This window comes from Tiliqua scincoides, chromosome 1 (genome assembly GCF_035046505.1).
Source record: "Tiliqua scincoides isolate rTilSci1 chromosome 1, rTilSci1.hap2, whole genome shotgun sequence".
In the NCBI taxonomy this organism is placed as follows: domain Eukaryota; kingdom Metazoa; phylum Chordata; class Lepidosauria; order Squamata; family Scincidae; genus Tiliqua; species Tiliqua scincoides.
Window position 1 is genome coordinate 108,518,175 of NC_089821.1, and position 22,110 is coordinate 108,540,284.

The 22,110-nt window shown below is 47.0% G+C and overlaps 3 protein-coding genes across 4 annotated transcripts; all 3 read left to right on the forward strand.

Annotated features, from left to right (window-relative positions):
• Positions 1-294: 294 nt before the first annotated feature.
• HOXD10 (homeobox D10) lies at positions 295-2,943 on the forward strand. The gene is made up of 2 exons (XM_066634955.1): positions 295-1,125; positions 2,666-2,943. Exons 1-2 carry the CDS (start codon positions 345-347, stop codon positions 2,941-2,943), a joined length of 1,059 nt encoding a protein of 352 aa, XP_066491052.1. The 5' UTR covers positions 295-344.
• A 4,653-nt stretch (positions 2,944-7,596) lies between these two features.
• Positions 7,597-9,090, forward strand: HOXD9 (homeobox D9). The gene is made up of 2 exons (XM_066634862.1): positions 7,597-8,422; positions 8,849-9,090. The coding sequence occupies exons 1-2, from the start codon at positions 7,597-7,599 to the stop codon at positions 9,088-9,090; spliced, it is 1,068 nt and encodes a 355-aa protein (XP_066490959.1).
• Positions 9,091-16,958: 7,868 nt separating this feature from the next.
• On the forward strand, positions 16,959-18,996 carry HOXD8 (homeobox D8). 2 transcript variants are annotated; one of them, XM_066634874.1, is made up of 3 exons: positions 16,959-17,096; positions 17,154-17,511; positions 18,698-18,996. In XM_066634874.1, the coding sequence occupies exons 1-3, from the start codon at positions 16,959-16,961 to the stop codon at positions 18,994-18,996; spliced, it is 795 nt and encodes a 264-aa protein (XP_066490971.1). The 2 variants fall into 2 exon arrangements, with proteins under 2 accessions (XP_066490971.1, XP_066490980.1); XM_066634883.1 differs by having other exon boundaries at positions 16,959-17,069; positions 17,358-17,511.
• Positions 18,997-22,110: the final 3,114 nt, after the last annotated feature.

The window sequence follows — 22,110 nt, forward strand, 5'->3', positions numbered from 1 at the left end:
CAATCAGCGCAGTGCGCCAGGGCTGGCTTTTGAGGAAGAAGGGGGGGAAGAAGCCCCGGGAAGGCTGCTGCCCCCGGTGAGGCTACTGGTGGAGAAGCCGGGGAGCGCGCGCACTTTCCCGCGGACGTTCTAGATGTCGCTGTTGACCACCTTTCGCCGCAGCCAGGAGTGTCCCGGGGAGCACGTGACTGGCAGGGAGGTAGCGGCTCAAGGCCATTTTCAAATCTCATTGGCTTGGCTGTCATGTGGTTGAGCAGAGGCATCCACAATTACACAGGGAATGTTTTCGTAGAGATGTCAGCCTACAAAGGACACAATCTCTCTTCTTCAAATTCCTCCCCAAAATGTCCTTTCCCAACAGCTCTCCTGCCGCCAATACTTTTTTAGTCGATTCCTTGATCAGTGCCTGCAGAAGCGATAGTTTTTATTCCAACAGCAGCACCAGCATGTACATGCCACCCAGCACAGACATTGGGACTTATGGGATGCAAACCTGTGGACTGCTACCGTCTCTGGCCAAAAGAGAAGTGAACCATCAAAATATGGGTATGAATGTACATCCGTATATACCTCAAGTAGACAATTGGACAGACCCGAACAGGTCCTGCCGAATAGAGCAACCTGTTACTCAGCAAGTTCCCACTTGCTCCTTCACCACCAATATCAAGGAGGAGAGCAATTGCTGCATGTACTCGGAGAAGAGATCAAAGCTCGTCTCTGCTTCCGACGTCCCTTCCTACCAGAGGCTGGTCTCTGACTCCTGTCCCATCGAGAACCCCGAGGTCCCCGTCCCAGGATACTTCAGGCTGAGCCAAACCTACGCCACGGGCAAAACCCAAGAGTACAATAATAGCCCCGAGACGAGTTCCACAGTCATGTTACAGCTCAACCCTCGCGGAGCCTCCAAACCGCAGATCGCAGTGCAACTTCCGATGGAGAAGAAAATGAATGAAAATCCCAACAGCACCAGCAGCAGCAGCAGCAGCAGCAGCCACCACCCGGACAACTCCGCCAAAGTCTCTCAAGTGGAAAGTCCCGAGCCCAAGTCCGCCCTGCAGGACGAGAGGAGTTGCCTGGCCGAGGGGTCTGTGTCCAGCCCAGAAACCCAGGAGAAGGAAAGCAAAGGTCGGTATGATGGCAAAGCTGGGAATCCTAAAAAGTGGCGGCGGGCTCACTGGGCACGCCAGCCTCATAAACCACAGGAGCTCAAGTGGAAGCGCAGCCATAGCTGCTCAGCAGAAAGGCTCTCTCTCTCTCTCTCTCTCTCTCTCTCTCTCTCTCTCTCTCTCTCTCTCTCTCTCTCTGTCTCTCACTGTGTGTGTGTGTGTGTGTCTCTCTTTTCCTCTTTCTGATGCTGCAGGTGCTGGGCTCTCTGCAGCTTTTAGGAAATGGGGTGGATTGATGAGATCCTGAGTCAGGATTCCTGACTCAGTCTTTATTCTATTCAGTTTTATTCACTGACTTGGAGGGACCCGAAGCCTACTGCATGCCCTTCGTTTCTCTTTCCCAGACTGCTGCATTAAAGGCATCTCCGTAATAAGGCATTTATGGCTGCTCAGTTATAGCCAGTCCAACTTCTCCATAGTCAGGCTGGGATCAGATCTTTGGAGTAGGTCCTCTCAGTCCCTGACTCCTTGCTTACCAAAATACTGATGACTAAGTAGGATCATCATCATTAAAAAAATTAAGTAGGTAAATAAGGGGGTCTTGCAGAACTGTGTCAAGTTGAAAGGAAATGGACAATAATACACTGACAAAGAAGGAAATATAAATTTGGGATTTGATACTCCAGAAAACTTGATTGGGGTCTCCAGTGATTGACTATCATTTGAACGTTGCTATTAAAAAATTTGAGAGGGCTGCAAGTTTATTTCATTGTCTTGAAAGGTATGGGGACATCCACACAGGGGTTTTGCTGGAAGTGGAGAGAATACGGTGGAATACGGGAAATGTCTTTAGTCTAAATAAACTTTGCAACCTCTGGTATGAATGTGAGCCTATTGTGTACACATTAAGGTTTTATAGAAGAATTACAAAGAAATGGTAATAAACCTGAGATAAAATTTGTCTCTAATGGAGAAGAAAAAAAATTCTTAGAAGGGGAAGCAAAATTATCATTGGTCCTGGTTATGAATGTTCCAAATCTTGGTGTTAAGGACATCTTTGTTCTCCTGGCTGTTTCTGTTTAATAACACGAGAGATATAGATAAAGCTTTCCCCATAATAATGGGGTGGCGGGAAATACTGTCTTTCACTGAGACATTTTCTTAAGAAGTGGCTCATAAGGTTTGGTTTATTCAGCGACCACTGGAGAGATGGCAGGATTAATATTGTTGCAGATGTTGTAGGTTAGCTGAAAAATGTGTGTTAATATATAGGGTGTATAGATATCGTATAGAAATGCAACAGAAATAAGCCAGAGAATGGCAGGTCTTATTGCTTGCATTGTTTAATTCAAATTTGGCAACAATGTTTTAAAAACTCACCCTATCCCAGTGTGCACACCTCGTTTGAGCATTGTTTAATACCCACAAGCCACCATATCTGACAGACACAATGGAGGTGGGTTCATGGCCAAGGGTACACTATAACAGACTGAGGTGTGTTTTTTTTTCTTTTCCTTCCTTCCTTCTTTCCTTCCTTTCTTCTCCTTCGATTTTGCTAGAGGAAATCAAGTCTGATACTCCAACCAGCAATTGGTTAACTGCAAAGAGTGGCAGAAAGAAGAGGTGCCCTTACACTAAACATCAAACACTGGAATTAGAGAAAGAGTTCTTATTCAATATGTATCTTACTCGAGAGCGCCGCCTAGAGATCAGTAAGAGCGTAAACCTCACTGACAGGCAGGTCAAGATATGGTTTCAAAACCGCAGAATGAAGCTCAAGAAGATGAGCAGGGAGAACCGAATCCGAGAACTGACCGCTAACCTAACCTTCTCCTAAACCGCATTCACCTGGGGGCAGACACGCCCTGAGACGTGGGCTCCCTGGCCACCAGTTGCTATATGTGTAGGAAAGACTTTGGGGGAAAAGAGAGAAGCAGAAAAGAAAAACCCGACACCCCTTCATTTTCCTTTCTTTTTTCCATTTCTGATAGACTGTGACTATTTTTTTGTCATCCTTTTGAGTGCTCTAAGTGTCTGTGTATGTTCCTATGACGAGTATATATATTAAAAAGAAACCTAGCACGTGTAACTTATTATGATTTTTTTTTCTCATCGTAATGCAGGGTAAACTTGGATTGACTATGATCATTTGGTCTTAACTTATTGGAACTGTCGATCATCCAGGCAATGTGACTTTTTTTCCATTTTTTAACTAACCACGTGGTATTTATGTGGGGGCTACTACACGGGCCATGACATTTTGAATATATAAAATACTTTAAGAATAAGAATTTTTAAAAAAACTTTTTCTGGAGGGGGGGCAAAAACAAGAAAGAAAGCACATTTTACGATGTAACTACCCTCTCTCTCGTGTGCGTCAGAGTTGTCCTTCGTGCAATGGACTTTTTCACTCTTCCACAAACTGTAGACTTTCCCCCCCCCCCTTGTAGTGCATACGTGGAATCATAGTGGTATAAAAAGCAATATGTCTTCTTCCTTCCTTCCTCCTTTCCTTCCTCCCTTCTTTCTCTTCTTTGTGCATGTCCTATTCGCATGTATAATGCAATAAACTCTCTAAAGTCATGAGGTGCCTTTGGTCTTTCAAGAAAAAGTACAAAACACCACAGCAGAGTGTGCAGTTTGCAGATCCCCCTTATTTCCATCACTACTCTGGAGGTTTTTCCTTGTCCTACTCATGTGAGATGGGATGCTAGAGGGAATGAGAATGGAAAGGAGGGAAGTTGATGTCAGCTGAGTCCTTTCAGCAATGGCTGTTTGTAAGGTCTAGATGGGCTGGCCAAATGTACCCTTTGATGTTCTCCTTAGGAAAACATTGTGAGTGAACACCCGCAATCCACTCACTCACAAATGGTAAGTTGATTTTTTTTTTTAAAAGGTAAATAAAAGAAAAAGAGATACAGCTCACTGAATCAACCCAACCACTAAGCATGCCATTTTGTAAATGCTGATAAAAGTAGACAGACAGACAGACAGACAGACAGACAGACATTGGAATTTGGTTGCTTTATTTAACCAACCACATTCTCAAATATCTCGGATACTTTAAATGCATCTTTAAAATCCCTACATTTGGTTCTTTTACAGAGTAGAGTGGAGAGAAACGAAGCCATTTTGCCCATATATCTGCTCAGGCCTTTCCCTTTCTCAATTAGAAACACTCCCACGTTGCACTGGAGGCTAGGTGTCCCTGGCTATGTCGTTCTCCTTCCCCAAAGCTTGTTTTGTCTCCAGCAGTTCCGGGTTGTTGTCCTTGTTTTAGTAGCACACATCAAGGTAATGAAGTTCACGGCTCTTAAACCCCCCCCCCCCCCACACACACACACTTTTCTGGGCATAGTTGCTGAAATCTTGCCAACAGAGTTTTTATCTTCCGAGTGGAGTTGGCAAGGGCTGGACTGGGTGCAGAAGAAAAGACCCGGCGGTATCTGAAGCAGAGCCTGCGAGAAAGGGAGCTTGCAGATGAACGTGACTCGCGGCTGAAGTCCAAATGCTTGAAAATGCTTTCACCTTCACAAAGGCCTGGAAAGCGCCGGCAGGAGCCACCGCCTGCTCTGGAGAAGCGGGCTCCGAACTCACCACAAACACACCCCTGCTTGGCTTCTGAATCAGGAAATGGCTTCGAACATGCTGAAAATATTTGCTGGCCTAATGACACCCAGGCAGCTCAGAAAGGAGCTGGTGACATCACGGCCCGCCTGTCTTGTCATTTCTTCTAACTGGCCTGGAAAGATGGTTAGCGGACAGTTTTGCAAACATGCTCGACTTAATAGTCTCTCTCTCTTCCCCTGTGTGTGTGTGCGTGCGTGCGTGGGGGTGTGTGTGTCTGTGTGTCTTTCTGTGGGTGTGGGTGTGGGTGTGGGTGTGGGTGTGGGTGTGGGTGTGGATGTGGTGTCTGTGTGTCTGTGTCTCTGAATGTGTGTGAGTGTCTGTGCGTGAACTCAGAATATATCTATAGAAGTCACATTGTAACATTTACATGTAATATATCTTCAGTGCAAAATAGGGATTAATGCCTTTGTTTTCGTAATTCTTGTTGTATAAATATATTATGTAAAAATATCTATCTATCTATCTATCTATCTATCTATCTATCTATCTATCTATCTATCTATCTATCTATCTATCCAACATGTTGGATCTAGTAGAAAGTAGAAAGATGTGTGCAGAAGACGATTATGTCCTGTTTACACAGATTTTCCAATATGCCTCCCTGCAACGTAAAAGGTAGTTCATCATTATAAATGGTGTGCATATTTGAATGGATTTTTTTTAATTAAAAAAAGGTTCTCAACAAACAACCAAAGATGTTGCCATGGAAAAATGGCGTTAGGACTGAGGTTCTGAATTCTGAGAGTGTTTTCTAGCGCAATCAAAGGTAATGGCTTCCACGTTGTTATGCTGCTTCGAATCAGTGTCTGTGAATCAGAATAGGAAGAGTGGTATGTGTTGTGTATATTCTAAAGGGTGTGCGTGTGTGTGTGCATAGATAGATAGATAGATAGATAGATAGATAGATAGATAGATAGATAGATAGATAGATAGATAGATAGGCTGTAAAAGCATCCCTTTGGTAAGGTGTGAGTCTTTCCCAAGTTTCACACATATGGGTTATACAGATAAAACTAGAGACGCAGGCATCTGAATATATAGGGGTTCTGGAGTTGTGGTTCCTGAACATCAAGCAAATGGTGTGTTTGCTACAACAAATAATGCCTTAAAACAATTCAAGGCGAAAAGATGTTTTCCAGCAAATCCTGGAAAGGAGCGTTTGGAGAGTCATCAATCAGGAAGTAACTAGGTTTTTCAACCCTTCTTTGGGAGGCTGTGTGTAGGAAGTCGTGCCTGCGCTTTTTTATTATTTTGTTTATTATTTTGTTTTATTCCAAACCAAGATTTTGATTCGAGGAAACGTACATTCTCTCCACCTTCAAGCCCAGCCAAGGTCCAGCCTGTCTGAAGACTAAAAATCAGTGTGTGTGTAGAGGGGACACCTGAATGGGTCAGAGTTAATTTTCAATTCCGACTGCAGGTCCAAATTCCACTCCGAATCTCTCCTCTGGAAGTGAATAATAAAGGCAGTTAAACCAAATTGTATCTCCTTGAATTATTGGGGGGACGGGGTGGTAGGAAAGGGGATACATGTTTGTGTTTATTGGGGGACTAAAAGCATCCAGAAAGTTAAAGAGAGGAGGGAGAGGAGCTTTCCAGTCACTAGTTCAGTGTCTGTCTTGCTCATACAGTCCGTGTGCTGGGGAGATCCGAGTAGGACGACTGTCTGCAAAGGGGCTGTTGGTTCATTCATTCATGTTCGTTGATCCTCCCAGCTCTGATGGGTCTGAAAGTAGTGCTGGCAACCGGTTTGAATCTAAGGTTTCAGCCCTCCAAGTAGCTGTTAGGGTTCAGCTTCACGTCAAAGACAGAGAGAGAGAGAGAGAGAGAGAGAGAGAGAGAGAGAGAGAGAGAGAGAGAGTTTTCGCGTGTGCCATCAGTCCATTTTATTAGAGGGACACATTAATCTATAATCAAATGCACCTCATAAAATTTTTATTGAAAGGCATAAAATCATTGCGGAGAGGTCTTCCACAACACAATGGGCAGCTCTCTTTCTCCCTCCCTCCCCCCACCTCTCTCTCTCTCTCTTCTTTTTCAATCATTCCATTCTGTTCAAAAGATGCACACATACACACACACACACACAAGAGGAAACACCACGAGAGCTGCTCTTGAAAGAGGGCAGCCGCCGCCGCATTGTGTGCTTTTACTGTAACATTCCCCTGTTTTATGAGGAGTCGTTACACACTCCCAGCTTTTTTGGCAGTGTTTGTTTTCACAGGCGAGGAAGGAGCCCGCCGGAGTCTCTCCCCGTCCACCCCCTTCTCTCCCCCTCTCTCTCTCCACCAGGGTTCCTCAGCCGTTTGCCATGGCAGTGACCAGCCAAGTCTGCGAGAAGAACTTCTTCTCGGCTTGGGGCTGACTGAGTGCAGGAATGAATGGCAGAAATCACTCAAAAGGAGGCGAAGAAGTAGTTCCGCGACTTGGCTGCTGCTGCTGGGTGGACCACGCCCGCTGAGAAGTCCTCCTAAGGAAGAACTAGGGTGGAAGGATTCGGGGTCCTCCCTCCCTCTCCCTCGCCTCCTCTCTGCTTGCAGCCACAGTGTGCAGAACAAAACTGAGGCATGTGGGTGCTTGTGCCTGTGCGCTTCCTCCTGGTTTGTGCATGGGGATTTTTTCCCTTGGAAAATCACGGGCACCCACCCAGCCAGCCACCCCCCCCCCCCCCAGTTTAGCGGATTGATTTACTCGGAGTATTGGTAAATATGATCACGTGGCCGGCAGGACCAATGGTTGAAGGTGGCAGCCTGCAAAATACTACGATTGTTCTGCGGGCCAGGCGATCATCACCAGTTAACAGAGTAACCTTTTTTGCCTTCCCCCCCATATGCCCTGCTACGGAGGCTGCCTCCCCAAAATGTCGTCGAGCGGCACCCTTAGTAACTACTATGTGGACTCGCTCATAGGCCACGAGAGCGAGGAGGTGTACGGGACTGGAGGGGGCGGCGGCGGGGCCGGCCGGTTCCTGCAGGGAGGTCACCACGCGAGCCCCAGGCCAGCCTCAGGTGTGGTGGCCGAGGGCTCAGACTTCGCCCCCTGCAGCTTCGCGCCCAAGTCCGCCGTCTTCCCCGCCTCGTGGTCCGCCGTGCACCCCCAGCCCTCCGCGCCCATGCAGGGCATCTACCACCCCTACATGCCCCAGCCGCACTTGGGGGGGCCGGGCGAGGGCGGCGGGAGCGGCAGATACGTGCGCTCCTGGATCGAGCCCTTCGCCACCTTCCCCACCAGCCCCGGCAGCAGCAGTAACCACGTCTCGGCCGCCTCTGCAGCCAGCATCGCTCCCCACGGCGCTGGCTCCGGCTCCGGCTCCTCCGGCGTGCGCCACTACGGGATCGTCAAGCCGGAGAGCGGGGGCGCGGCCGTGGCTGCCCCTGCTTCGGTGTCCACCGCCCCGTCCTCCTCCGCCGCCGCCACCACCACCGCCTCCGCGTCTCCTTCCAAGAGGACCGAGTGCTCCTTGTCCCGGGAGACCCCGGGGATCGGTGGGCCCGAGTACACGTGCAGCTCCTTCCTGGCCGAACCTCGGGAGAAGGGGGTGGCCGCCAGCAACGGAGCTCCTCACCCCGTCCCCGGCTCCGCCTCCACCGCCGCCACCGACCCGGCCAAGCAAGCCTCTGGGTGCAGCCGCAACCCCAGCCCCAGCAGCGATCTGAAGGAGGAGAAGCCGCAGCAACTTGACCCAAGTAAGTCTCCAAAAAAAGGCAGGGAGAAAGAGAGAGAGAGAGAGAGAAAGAAAAGAAATTGGCCCCTCTTTGATTTATGGCCCGAACCTGTAAGGCTCCGATGTGCAAAATAGAGAGAGTTTTACTAACCTATAAAAACGTCTAGACGCCTGCCCGAGCGCAAGCAGCAACAAGCACCCATAAAACAGGCTCCCCATAACCACCTACTCCCCTCACGCAGGCATCAGCGGTACAGTAAACAGACTGGGCCATTCAGGCTTTTATGATAAGTCCTCCGCGATGGTGCAGAGAGCAGGCAGCCTTCCTGAAGTGAATTTAACGACCCTTCTCCTCCCTCCCCACCCCGACGCCTGCCCCTCTTCTCCCTCCAAACCCTAACTTCTTCCCCCCTAACCTTCTTCTCTCCCCTTTGCCCCCTTTCTCCAGATAACCCTGCCGCAAACTGGATCCACGCTCGTTCCACCAGGAAAAAGCGTTGCCCCTACACCAAATTCCAGACTCTGGAACTGGAAAAGGAGTTCCTCTTTAATATGTATCTCACTCGAGACCGCCGTTACGAAGTGGCCAGGATTTTAAACCTGACCGAGAGACAGGTCAAAATCTGGTTCCAGAACCGCAGGATGAAAATGAAAAAGATGAACAAGGAGAAAGGCAATAAAGGCGACTAGCGACTTGGGGATGTGCCTGCGTGGGTGTGTTTGTGGAACGTCCTGGGATCTCTGTTAAAACACGCACTCACATCACACACACACACCATTAAGAATATTAACTATTGCTAATATTATTATTATCACCGCTTTGCCAGGTGCATTGATCCAGAACTTTCCACCGAGATCTGGTTTTGGTTCCCCCCTTCCCCCCCCCCCACACACACTCCTTTTAGATAGCAGTGAATGTGATTTGTGTCAGGGATTTTGGAGAGGAAAGTGTGAGCCGAAGGGAAGTCTCCATCTTTGGTGGAGAACTTGGTGGAGAACGGCGTTTCTCAAAGTTCCTTCCTTCTCACTCCTACCCATCCGGTTTGGTTTTTAGATATTGTGGGTGGACATTCGCTTTGGGGACTTGATCGAGATATTAAAATGTGTGACATGCTTCTTCCAAGCGACTCGAAAAAGGGAAAAGTAAAAGGGAGAAAAAGTCTAGGGAAAGGGCGGGCGAGAGAGCATCCTTCTTCAACGTAGTGGCTAAGGAAAATAAGATGAAGATAATAATAATGATAATGATGATACTGAAGATAAGGAGGGTGACTTTAATGGCAAAAACCTGATCCAGGACTTCTCAAAAGAAACACCACGAAGCAGAAACTCAGCCATTAGCATCTCTCTCTTTCCATGTGTTTCGCTTTGCAAGAAATGTGCCAGACCGAGGTAACCAGCGAGGATTTTTCACTGGGCTTTTCTTTCCTCTTCAGTGCACTGTGTTGAGGTGGTACCAGAAAGAGAATGAAGTTGTGTAGGCCCAGCATCGCTGGGGCTTGTCCTGAGTATTGGTCCATGTCCTCTTTCGCCTGTGGCTCCCCTTTTTGGGTTCCTGTTATAGGTAATAATAAAGACTGACCTAATATAATGAAACCCCCTACGTTTGAAAATTTACTTGGACCACTAAGAGAGTGATGTGGGTGTGTGTCTGTGTTTGTGCCTTTGACTTCTCTTTGCAGTGTGGAAATAGACCACCAGTTTTATTTCCAACAATCGAAAGAAATACCCCCCAAAGCACCACTGCTTCACTGTCTTCACTGTCTTGAATATATGCTCAACCCACAGGGCACCATTTCTAGGCAAAACTTTTTCACTGGTCATGTGAACAGGAGGTCTCCAACAAAATGATGTCTCCTCTATTCCTGAAAGGATTTACGCAGATCTTTTCTATATATGGCCAATGTAATAATAATAAACTTTATTTCTATCCCGCCCTTCTCCCTAAAGGGACCCAGGGCAGATATCTTCTCTACTGAGATATTTTCTGTTTGAACATGAAGGTGCTATGCAGGAGTAAAGGGAGATGAGTGAATTAAATCTACAAGCTATATGTAGAGAGATATGTACAGATGTAATATGTAATAATAAGAACTGCTAAAAGATTATCCTAGTAGATCATTGGCCAAGGCCTTCTCTTATGACAAAGACATTGGATTGCAATTATGCCTTGTGAATATACCTGGTTTAGGGTCTTGCATAGGTCATGCACAGTATACGCCACCTCACCTTCACCTAACCATTTCATCTTGGTGATTTGTGGGGTAAACCAAGCTATCCACAATCCAATCGAAGCTGACTCTCTCTTTCTGACCCTTTCAACCCCCTGAAACTTTTTGCTTTTTACCAGAAGAGACACTTGAAATGGAGAGACCTCTCTTTTTTTGACGTGATCAACTCTGTCAGTGTCAAGAACTATGAATTTGCTGTGTGAGAGTATGGTACGATTCAGACAAATGAACATGTTTTGAGGTCCTATTGATTTCAGAGATTTATGGGGCAATCCTATGCTTGTCTACTCAGAAGTAAAGTCTGTTACATTCACTGGGACTAAGGCTGCAATCCTATCCACACTTGCATAGGAGTAAGTCCCATTGACTCATTGACTCTACTCAGAAGTGAGTAGACAAGCATAGGAATGGGCTGCAGGACACATGCTTAACACCGCCTCTAAAATCAATGGAAGTGTTCAACTTCGGCTAGACCCTACACATGGTGTGCAGACAATATTGTATGCAGATAGCAGTTTATGTGTATTAAGGCCAGGGAGAGGGCCTTGGAATCCTTTAGCCATTAAAAATTAAGAGCTTAGAAATAAACATTGCAATCTGAGATGAAGAAGGCTGTGGCAGAGACCTGTGGGTCTGTTGCATCTGCAGATCCTATCTCTTTCCCCTTCCCCTTTTCCCCCAAAGGCAGATAGTGATAAAGGCCTAGGAAAAGGTGTTGCATTACTTCCCCATTCATTGTCAACCCTATACCTATAATTCTTTTTAAAACAGGAAGAACCGAGGTATCATAAAACCATTGAGAAGGCTAGACGTCTGGGCCTAATGAGTTTATGATATGTGCTGGCGCTTTTTCTTTGAGACCATCTTATTTTGATGTTTGTGTTTGTTAGGATAAAACACGAATGTAGACAAAACCAGGTCTTAAAATCTGGACTATAAATTTCAGTATGTCACCCAATGGGGTGAGACAACAGTCCAGGAGAGACAGTGAGGTCTGGAAAGAGAAACGATTAAAACAAATTAGGTTACTTCGCAGATCTAGTAAAGCGGGAGGCATATTCTGGAAAGCCTGGGCTCCCTTTGAAAGTCAAGAAAAGCATTTGTAAACAGAATTGCTCCAGCAGGCCCATTGGCAGTGTGAGGGGAGAGAGATCTTGAAAAAAGGGAGAAGGTTAGGCTGGAGACCAGTTGGCTGGGGCAGAACAAAACCTACATTAGTCGAACTCAAGTCCATGTTTGTTGATTTCAAAATGGCACCACAACCTAGCCTACAGGGCCCTATTTTGTAGGAAACAGACTCCTTCCCACACCTTTCGACAAAACGTTTAAGGCCTGTTTTAGTTTAGAAGGGTCTGTTCATGTTGGAAATGTTAACTCTCTCCCTGAAACACACAAAATCCCCAAAACAATGCTGTTGTTATTGTTGTTGTTATTATTATTATTGTCTCAGTGCAAGCATCATGAATGGGAATCCAGGAGCTCTCCAATGACTGTAGTGAGAATTACAATGAAATTGACACATTTCAGGCAGAGTGGGTAAAAACAAGAAAACAAAATATAGCCAAATAATGTGGAAGATTTCATTTCATATCACTTAACGTTAAAGGGGAATAGACTCCATTCTTCAATCTGATAACTTTTTAATTCGATTTCAAGAACTCATTCATTTACTTAAGAATGAGTTATTTATTCTTTAATTCAAGAATGTTTTACTTCCTATCCTCTTGTGAACAAAAGACAACACTGTGTGTTCATTGTAAAGATTTCCTTGTCACTCGGATTGAGGACCACGCATATGATAACCTCTATTTGTGAATATAATTTTTTTTTGTAATTTGTAAGAGTTGCACATTCTTATAATTTTTGCATGTCTTGTAGTCATCCTTAACCAATGAAATTTTTTTTTCTACAAAGCAATCTTTCTAGAACTCATGGAAATCAAGAGTTATAGCAAAAACGCTGAATTCAAATTAATAGTGGAAAAAGTAAATACACGAAGCACTCAACTGAATTGCCCATCTAGTTTTCGTTTCGCCACTAGAGGGCGGTGTTGCTCCATTTTCTGTTCGAGACTTTCATTTTCGGTATCGGAGCAGGCTGTACATATTTATTAAAATATGTATAGGCTTTTTTTTTTAAATCCATGAATTTGGTGTTTGTGGCCCAAAATAAATGAACACGACTGTTCTTTACTACGATCTAACTAATTACACTTGGGAAATATGCTCAGTCAGCACAAATACTCATCCACAAGGACAACACTTTTAATTATTAGAGCCCACAGACATATAAAATTAAAAAAAAAATATGTGTCTCCAGGCGGGAAAGTTCCTTTAGGAAGTTGAATAATAAAGAATGCACAGTTAAACAACCAACCCTTATCATGTGTGTGTGTGTGTGTGCGCGCGCGTACTTAAATGTGTATATGTATATATTCGTATATATACATATATATGTGAATATGTGTAAATATATATGTGTATGTATATATATTTGTGTGTGTGTATAATGTATGTGTATGTGTGTATAAAAAATAAAAAACCTTTATATAGAAAACATTATAAATGTGTGTGCATGTTGCGTGTATGTGCATATCATATGGTGTATATCATATGGTCATATGAATGTATGTCAGAATTTGTCTTTCATCAGTCAGCCTATGGAAACGCTCTTGGAAACGGCTTATTATTATTAGAAAATATTCTCACATTGTTTCTGAATGCCTGTGGCATAAATCTCGTCTATTCTTGTAATTAATTTTGCAACCCTGAAAATATAAACTCCAGTTGAACTCGGGAACAGTGTACGGTAAGAGAAAAGATCCATGGAGAAAACTGACTGTCCTTTTGCATTTGGGATTTCTCTTTCTCTCAGAGAGCTACAGCACAGAGGAAAGGACTTCTCTGCATTGCCATTAACCTTGTATTTGATTTTTTTCCCCCTTCGTGGAGCTCTACGTGATATTTCGGAGTAAAAATGAACATACACAAGTCTCTTTCTTAATTTAAAAAAATGTGTTTATTTATTAGGGTTTCTGCTAAGCATGGTAAAATAAACTCCAAAGGGGAGGGAGTTTCTGCACTATTCGGGTTTATTACCTTTAGCCCACCAACAGGAAAACAAACTCCGCAAAGCTTATCTGGGGTATGCTCCGGGGCCGATCCAAAGACTACGTTGAACTGGGTCTGGATTCCGCTTTCAGATTTGTGCTGATGTATTTGGCTGGAACTGTCCAAGCTTTTCACTGCACTCCAGGAACATTTACCCGGTTAGGATCCGAGAAAATCGAATAAAGTAGGAGTCTACGTCCACCCATAAACCTGACTCCCTCTGCATCTGGCCTACCTGGCGGCTCGAAAGAAACACAACGCGTAAGTAGGAAGACTGGTTTAATTCCATGACCTCCGGTAGAGATCGAGGCTGCAGCCCTATCCACACTTTCCTGGGAGTAAGCTCCATTGACTGTAATCGGACTTCTGAGTAGACAGGCATAGGACTGGGCTCTCAGGCTGCAATCCTATCCACACTTTCCTGGGAATAATGTCCACTGACTGTAATGGAACTTACTCCTGAGTAGACAGGCCTAGATTGGGCTATAGAAACGCAGCGGCAGCACAGCCCGTCTTCGCCTGGTGGAAAAGTCTGAGCCGAAGGAAAGGCCGAGTTTTCCCACTCGGAATCCCCCCCCCCGCCCTAGTACTGTTCCAAGTTTTTCCTTCGCGCTGAAAGATTTCAGAGATGATTGTGGGATGTTCCTTCTCTCCCACCCCCTTTCATTATTAAGCGGAATCCCTCTGAATGGAAGCCACAGAATACATTTCGTGTCTGGGGAAATTTGGTGAGGGTGACCTAAGCAAACAGAAACAAAGACAGAGAGACAGACAGAGAGAATTTTTACAGAATGAAACAGACACTGCCTGGGAGGACTAACAGCCCAATCCTACGTATGTCAACTCAGAAGCAAGTCCCACTGAGTTAAGCGGGGCTTACTCCAAGGAAAACATGCATAAGATTGCACTCTGAGACTGCAATCCTATGTACACTTTCCTGGGAGTATGCCCCACTGAACACAGTAGGACTTACTTCTGAGTAGACATGCATATGATTGTGCCCTGAGAAGTGGATCAAGGAAAGAAAAATTCTAGGAAGGATCTGGGGTGCAGCCACAATTATTCGATCTGATTCAGGTCAGATTCTGGGTACGAACAGTATTCCCCCCCCCCCCATCGTTTTTACAGAGAGGCAAGGCGGGATTTTAACTGATTCCATGACATCAAGTTCGAAGTTAATTTTTAGAATTAAAAGGCCCAACATGTCCCCCCTTCCAGATCTATAATATTGAAGCCTCGCCATCAAGCCATTTCTGACCAACGTTGCATAAACGCATTGGAGACTTACAGCCCAGTCCTATGCCTGACTACTTAGAAGTAAGTTCCATTAGAGTCAGTGGGGCTTACTCCCAGATAAGTGGGGCTAGGATTGGGCTGTAAATGCGTACATCTGAGGGCTGGGCGGAAATGGGTTTCAATTAGCGCTGGTATCTAGGAAGGTGTCCAGACGATGTTGACATTTCTCGCGAGAAGACCGCAGGGACTTCTCCCCCGAGTCAAGCGCTGTCCTTCCGATACTCAAGGGGAATCCCTGCGGGCCCCACAGGTTGAATCCCAGCAGCTTGCACGAAGAAGGTGCGCGCCCTCCTTCCACCTCCTCCCCCCGCCCACGCCTTGCCAGCACTGCAAAGCGGAGCCAGCCTTGGCCAAACCCGGCTCGTGCTCCTGCGGGGCAGAGCTTTCCAAGAGAGCAGCGGCGCAGGCCGGGCCACCTGGCGGGGCGAAAGGACCGCGCGCTCCTGCTGCCTCCTTCCCTCTGGAAAGCAGGCCTTAGTCTGGATTCGACCCCCAACCGTCGTTCACCACCCCCACTTCCCCCACCCGCTTGCTTGCTTGGCTAATGACGTCCACCAAGGGCGAAATGAGGGGAAGCGTATTCACGGGCACGACTTCCATTAAGTAGCGATTAATCCGGGAGCTGCAGCGGGCGCGCGCTGCGTCAAGGGGGACGTGCATCTCATCGGCAAGCAGCCTGCGGGTCTGCGACACGGGTGGGGGCGCTGCTGACGGCCCGCGCTCTTTTTTCAGTCTCTCCCCACTCCTTCTTCGCTTCTGGAAAGTACACAGCAGCGTATTTTTCTGCTAGGGAAACTGCCACCCCATTGCTTCCTCCCCCGCCCCTTTGGGTGGAAATCCACATTCCACTGAAGTCAATGGCAGCCCTCCCCATGGCTCCTGGCTGGGGGGACTGAGCCTGCTTCGCTTTGACTGCCTCTGCTTTCGTGGCTTCCCCGCCTGCCCTTGTCCCCTGGGATGGTTTATGACCTTCCGGGCCTGCACTTTACCACTACCATTGGATTTGAGCGCGAGGCCTGCACCCTCCCCTCCCCAAGTCAGAAGGACTTTCTTGCACTGCTCAAACTTGCCTAGATGGCATGCCCTTTGACCTGGAAGTGAATATTCTTTTTCCTAATTCCAGATTGCGTGGGGGGAATTACATAACACTTTGTACATGTTCAGAAACACTGCCTCACATCTAAGGATCTTAGGATCTAGTGAACACTTAAGGCCATGACTTAAAACTGCGGTTAGATCATTAAACAAAGAATGCCTCCTCTCCTCCTCCAGAGAGGTGCAGTGAGGCTTCAGGAACCCGCCCGGGCCCCCAGCCCCCGGGCCTCGCTCGCCCTTTATCTGGCCCGATCTCTCCCTCCTTCTTTCTGCTCCAGGAGTTCTAGAGAAATATGTGCTTCCCAGTCAGCCCTGGCAGCGGTGGGGGCTGGGGGAGCGCGGTGTGTGCCTGGGCAGCCGGAGGGGTAGCTCTGGACGCATGGCTGGTTCGTGGGGAGGGATTTGGTGCGCTCCCTGCCTGGGGAGCTGTGCGTACAGCGAAGCCAGCGAGCTCCCCTGCGTTGCCCTGAACTCCCGGCCCATGTGAGTGAGCGAGCGAGCGAGCGAGTGTGTGGCGACGGGGCTGCTGCTCCTGCCCGCCGTGTGTGCCTAATAGGAAATAGTAAAAGCAGTGAGGCAGGTCAGTCGGCCAGCGCTTAGATTCCGGCTCTGGTCAGCAGCGCGTCCGCAGAGGAGCAGCAGCGGAGGGGCTGGGGAGGCAGCAGCGAGTGGCGGCCGAGCGGGAGTCGCGGGAGGGAGGCAGGCAGGCAGGCAGCGGCTGGTGGGCCTCCGCTGGCCCCGCTCCTCCTCCCCTCCTCCTCCTCCTCCACCTCCTCCTCTGGTGGCTGCTGCTGGTGGTGGTGGCGCCCCGCTGGCCCCCCGCCCTCCGATGAGCTCCTACTTCGTCAACCCGCTCTACTCCAAGTACAAGGCGGCGGCGGCGGCAGGAGGGGGCGAGCCGCCCATCAATCCCGCGTACTACGACTGTCACTTGGCCGCCGCCGCCGCCCTTTTCTACGGGAACAGCGCCGCGGCCTCCGCTGCAGCCGCGGCCGCCGCAGCCTCCGGCTTCCCCCCGCCGCAGCCGCCTCCCGGGCCCGGAGCAGGCGGCAGCGGCCCGGAGTACTTCCACCACCAGCAGCACCACCAGCACCAGCAGCAGCAGCATCTGGCCGGAGGGAGCCCCTCAGCCTACCAGCCACCGCCTCTGCTGGCCCCCCAGGGCCCCTGCACCGGCCTGCCTTGTCCCGGGGAGCCGGCCAAGTTCTACGGCTACGACCCCTTGCAGCCTCGACAGGCGCTTTTCACGAGCCACCCAGAGGCCGAGCTGGTCCAGTATCCCGACTGTAAAGCGACCAGCGCTACTCATCTTGGCGAGGACCCAGAGCGCTTAAATCAGGGCGCGTCTCCTGCTCCCATGTTCCCCTGGATGAGACCACAAGGTTGGACGCGGCAGCAGGCGAAGCCTTCCCTTCCCTTCCCTCTCCCTCCCTCCTTCCCTCCCTCTCCCTCCAGCTGCCTCTGCCCGGCTGCTTGCTCGCGCGCTCGCTCGCTTCTTCGCTGGCTTCCTTCCTTCTCTGTGCGGAGCACTGTTTCCCCCTCCAAAATCAGTGACCATGAAGCATCCCCCTGAGTTCTCTCTCTGCATTGGCAAAAGAACTGCTCTGAACCCACTTCTGTTCCTTTCTCCCCAATGTTAGCAATGACCGTGTCCAGGCTTTGCAGAAATCCTTTCCACTTCCCTGCTACATTCTGCAGCTAGTTTACTGAGAATTCTGTAGTTTACTGAGGCACCCAGTCCACAAATGTGTTGAGCTGTGCGCTTCAGGCTGCAATTCTATCCACACTTTCCTGGCAGTAGGCCCCATGGACTCTAATGGGATGTGCTTCTGAGTAGATATGCATTGGACTGGGCTCTAAGGCTGCAATCCTATCCACTCTTTCCTGGGAGTAAGCCCCATTGACTCTAATGGGATGTACTTCTGAGTAGATAGGCATTGGGCTCTCCTGGGAGTAAGCCCCATTGACTCTAATGGGATGTACTTCTCAGTAGACAGGCATAGGACTGAGCTCTAAGACTGTGATCTTATCCACACTTTCCTGGGAGTAAACTCCATTGACTCTAATGGGATGTACTTCTGAGTACAGTCATAGGATTGAGCTCTAAGGCTGCAATCCTATCCACACTTTCCTGGAAGTAAGCCCCATTGACTCTAATGGGATGCACTTCTAAGTAGACATGCATATGATTGGGCTGTAAATAGACAAACAATTCCTTCTTTTACGAAAATTGAATTAATTTAAAGGAGCAGTGCAATTTGGGGCCCCTTCCACATTCCAGACTGTCCCATCCACTTGCATTGTAAGCAGCTTCACTAGATATATCAGCTGAAATGCAGCTGGTTTATCAAAGTCTAGTTGAGCTTAGCCTGAACATATTTACTCGAAAGTAAGTCCCAATGCGTTCAATAAGACTGACTTCCCCACGCATGGGAAAGACAGACTTTTTTTCCTAAACGTGCTGAGATCACTTTGCAAATCTCGAAGCACCACCAGCTCAAGCGAACGGTTGCGTGTCTTTGTTTTTGTTTAAAAAAACAAAATGCTGTGCTTTCTTGTTCCTAACAGCAGCTCCTGGTAGGCGCAGAGGAAGACAAACATACAGCCGGTTCCAGACTCTCGAGCTGGAAAAGGAGTTCCTTTTTAACCCCTACCTGACCAGGAAAAGAAGGATTGAGGTTTCCCACGCTCTGGGACTCACCGAGAGGCAGGTCAAGATCTGGTTTCAGAACCGGAGGATGAAATGGAAAAAAGAGAACAACAGGGACAAATTCCCAGCTGCCAGGCAAGAGGGCAAGGAAGGTGGGGAGACCAAAAAGGAAGACCAGGAGGACCTAGAAGGGAGAGCGGAAGGCCCGACAGATTAAGGGTCTCCTCCACTCCTTCCAGTCTTGGCAGAGGACAATGGAGCCGGAGCAGCCGCTTCTGCTGATGACCCAGGGCACCTTTGCTGCAAGAATCCCACTACTTTGTCTTTTAAGCTACCTGTTGTCATGTCTGTGTTCGGTGAGAGTCTATTTTGCCTGTTACTGCACCATTCGAGGTGTTCAAACCGGTCCCTGCTGCTGCTGCACCTCTTTACTCCTGATGCCCAAAATGGTAGACTTTTGTACACTTCTGTTTGTTTTTCTCCCCCACTGGGGAGATTTCTCTTCTGTTCTGAGGACGGACTGTCTGTCAGGTCTACCGGCTGCTTTTGAAATCAAACCAACACCAAGTGCACTTGCAATCCATGAAAAGTTCCTTTCTGCTTGTTTCTTGTAAATTAATTCAGAAATCTGATGATTGTTTGGAGGAAGGAACTCTCTTAATGAAGTATTCACCTTTGATTATCAGTAATTGAAATAAAAAAGGGAAAATAATTATGGTGTATAAGTCATGGTCGGGTGTTTTCTCTCTCTCTAGATCTGTATTTGCCCATATATATATATGGGCATTGTATATATATACACATGTGTGTATATATACACACACACGTGTGTGTGTGTGTGTGTGTAACCATATATATATATATATATATATATATATATATATATATATATATATATATATATATATATATATGATTGGGAAAACTCGGGCCATCAAATAAACTATTTTGTTAAGCAAAAGACCAATCAATCCAGCAGCCAGGGTGTGTTGTTCATGTTCAAGGATATAGAGTTGCTGCTCTTGCCAGTGAGCGCTCTGAATGTTGCCTCCGAGGAGGAAATTTGAGTACGGTGCTAGAATTGGCTAAAGATTTCCTTGAATGCCCTTAACATGATCGCAGTAGGTTAGTCTACTGAAGAAGAAGGGGGAGGGGGGACAGGACAGGACAGGACTTGAGCGTTCATTGACCTATACATTAGCTGGAAATGAGGACTCTGTCGTTTTCACCCTGGATCCATACAAATGTATTTCAGATCAGAAACCGAGGGCCACTCTTTTCCATAGCACCTAAGTGCTTAAGTTTAAACCTTAGAAATCGGCGCACCTTTGATGGGCAAGGAAATCAGGTTCAGGGCATTGAGGTATAATTCCAATGTCCCTATACCTACTACATCATGGTCCCGGTCAAGAGAATGTCAGAGGTGCTTAAATCTTAATGAAAGCTTAAGTTAGCTTGAGATAGATTTCATACTGTTTTTGAATGGAACTCAACCCATTTTTGCGCAACCCACTAGTGTACGTATTTGATTCCTGTTGGGCATATGCAATGTGGGGCATTAATGGCTTTTAAGAGCAACTCAGGGATTGGGATTGCGATTCTGTATGTAGGTCTCATTGAATACAGTGGAACGGACATTGCCCTAAACATGCATAGGACCCTGCTGTAGGTATAATTAATTAAATTGAATAGGACTTCTAAGTCAGATGTTTAAGATCTATCCTTATTTGCCATCATGGAGCCTCTATAACAAGGAACAGTCTACCACAAACAGCATGGTACACCCATTTCTATCATATCCTGCATCTTGTGAACTTTGCAGGGGCATTTGGTTTTGTTTCACTGGCCATTCTTTGAAGACAGTACTAGACTAACTGGACCCTGGGTCTAATCTAGCAAGGCAATCCACCTATCCATTCAATGTATTAATATGCAGCATGATTTATTAAATCTTAAATCTACATATATATGTGTTGCCTATACAACTCACAAGGCAATCTTTAAGAGTTTTCAGAAATGTTGGCGCTATATCATCAAACCTTGTTATCTTTACAGCTGTTACTAATTTAAATTTATTCTAACATTGGTATCTTAATTTGATCTTTATTATTTGGACAGATTCACTGTGCTGTGCCTATCTGGTGAATGCTTATGCAAGTCCAAAGAACTGTATAGGCAAGACAACCAGGTTAACAACAATACAGTAATAGTAGGAATGGAAGTAACAATGTTAAACATACATAAGAAAAGCCCCCTGGATCAGGCCAAATGGCCATCTAGTCCAGCATCTTGATTCCCACAGTGGACCACCATTGGCCTCTGGGATGCCAAATTCAAAACCAAGACAAAAAGGAATATTTCTCTCCTGTCAGTGCCACCCTGCAAATGGTATTCAGAGGCATACATATTGCCACTGAACCTGGAGGCAGTGCACAGCCATAATGTCTAGTAGCCTTGGTAGACCTGTCCTTCATAAATTTACCCAAGCCACCCAATGCCAATGGCCACCCAAGCCAATGGCCAATCCTATGGCAACACATTCCACTGTCTAAATATGGTTGTGTGAAGATGTATTTTCTTTGTTCCTCCTAAATTTCCCACCAGATTTCCATTGGACAATCTCTGCTTTTAGTATTAGGAGAAAGGGAGAAAGATTTCACTCACTCCAGTCTCTTTAATATAAAATAATATAATATAATATAATTTTAAACATCTCAGCCATATCTCCTCCCTTCATTGCCTCAGACAACTGAAAGGCCTCAAACATTTGAGCCTTTCCCTGTGAAGAAAGTGCCTCAGTCAGCATGTTAGCCACGCTCTTTTGCTCCCTTACCAGCTCTACAATATTGTTCTTGAGTGTGGCCATCAGAACTGGACATGATATTCCACGTGTGACCACACCACAGGTGCACAGTGAATTAAAATATTAGCAGTCTTATTCTTGATTCCTTTCCTAATGACCCCTAGGATGAAATTTGACTTCCTGCCACGCACCTGCCAATGTTTTAATTGAACTGTTGTCCATTTCTTCCTTAGGCTGTGATTTCTCAGATCCCACCAGTGCGTGTCTGAAATTGGGATTTCTCCCACAATGTGATTCACTTTACACTGATTTATACTGAGCCGCATTTGCCATTTGGTTTCCCATTCCCTGAGGTAGGAGAGGTCCTTTTGGAGCACTTAGCAATTTGCTTTGGTTTTTACCACTCTGAATGGTTAAGCTTCATTCACAAACGTGACCACCTCGCTGTTCACTCCCTCCTTCAGAACATTTGGGATCGAGCTAAAAAGCACCAGTCTCAAGATAGATCCTTGGGAGATCCCTTTCTTA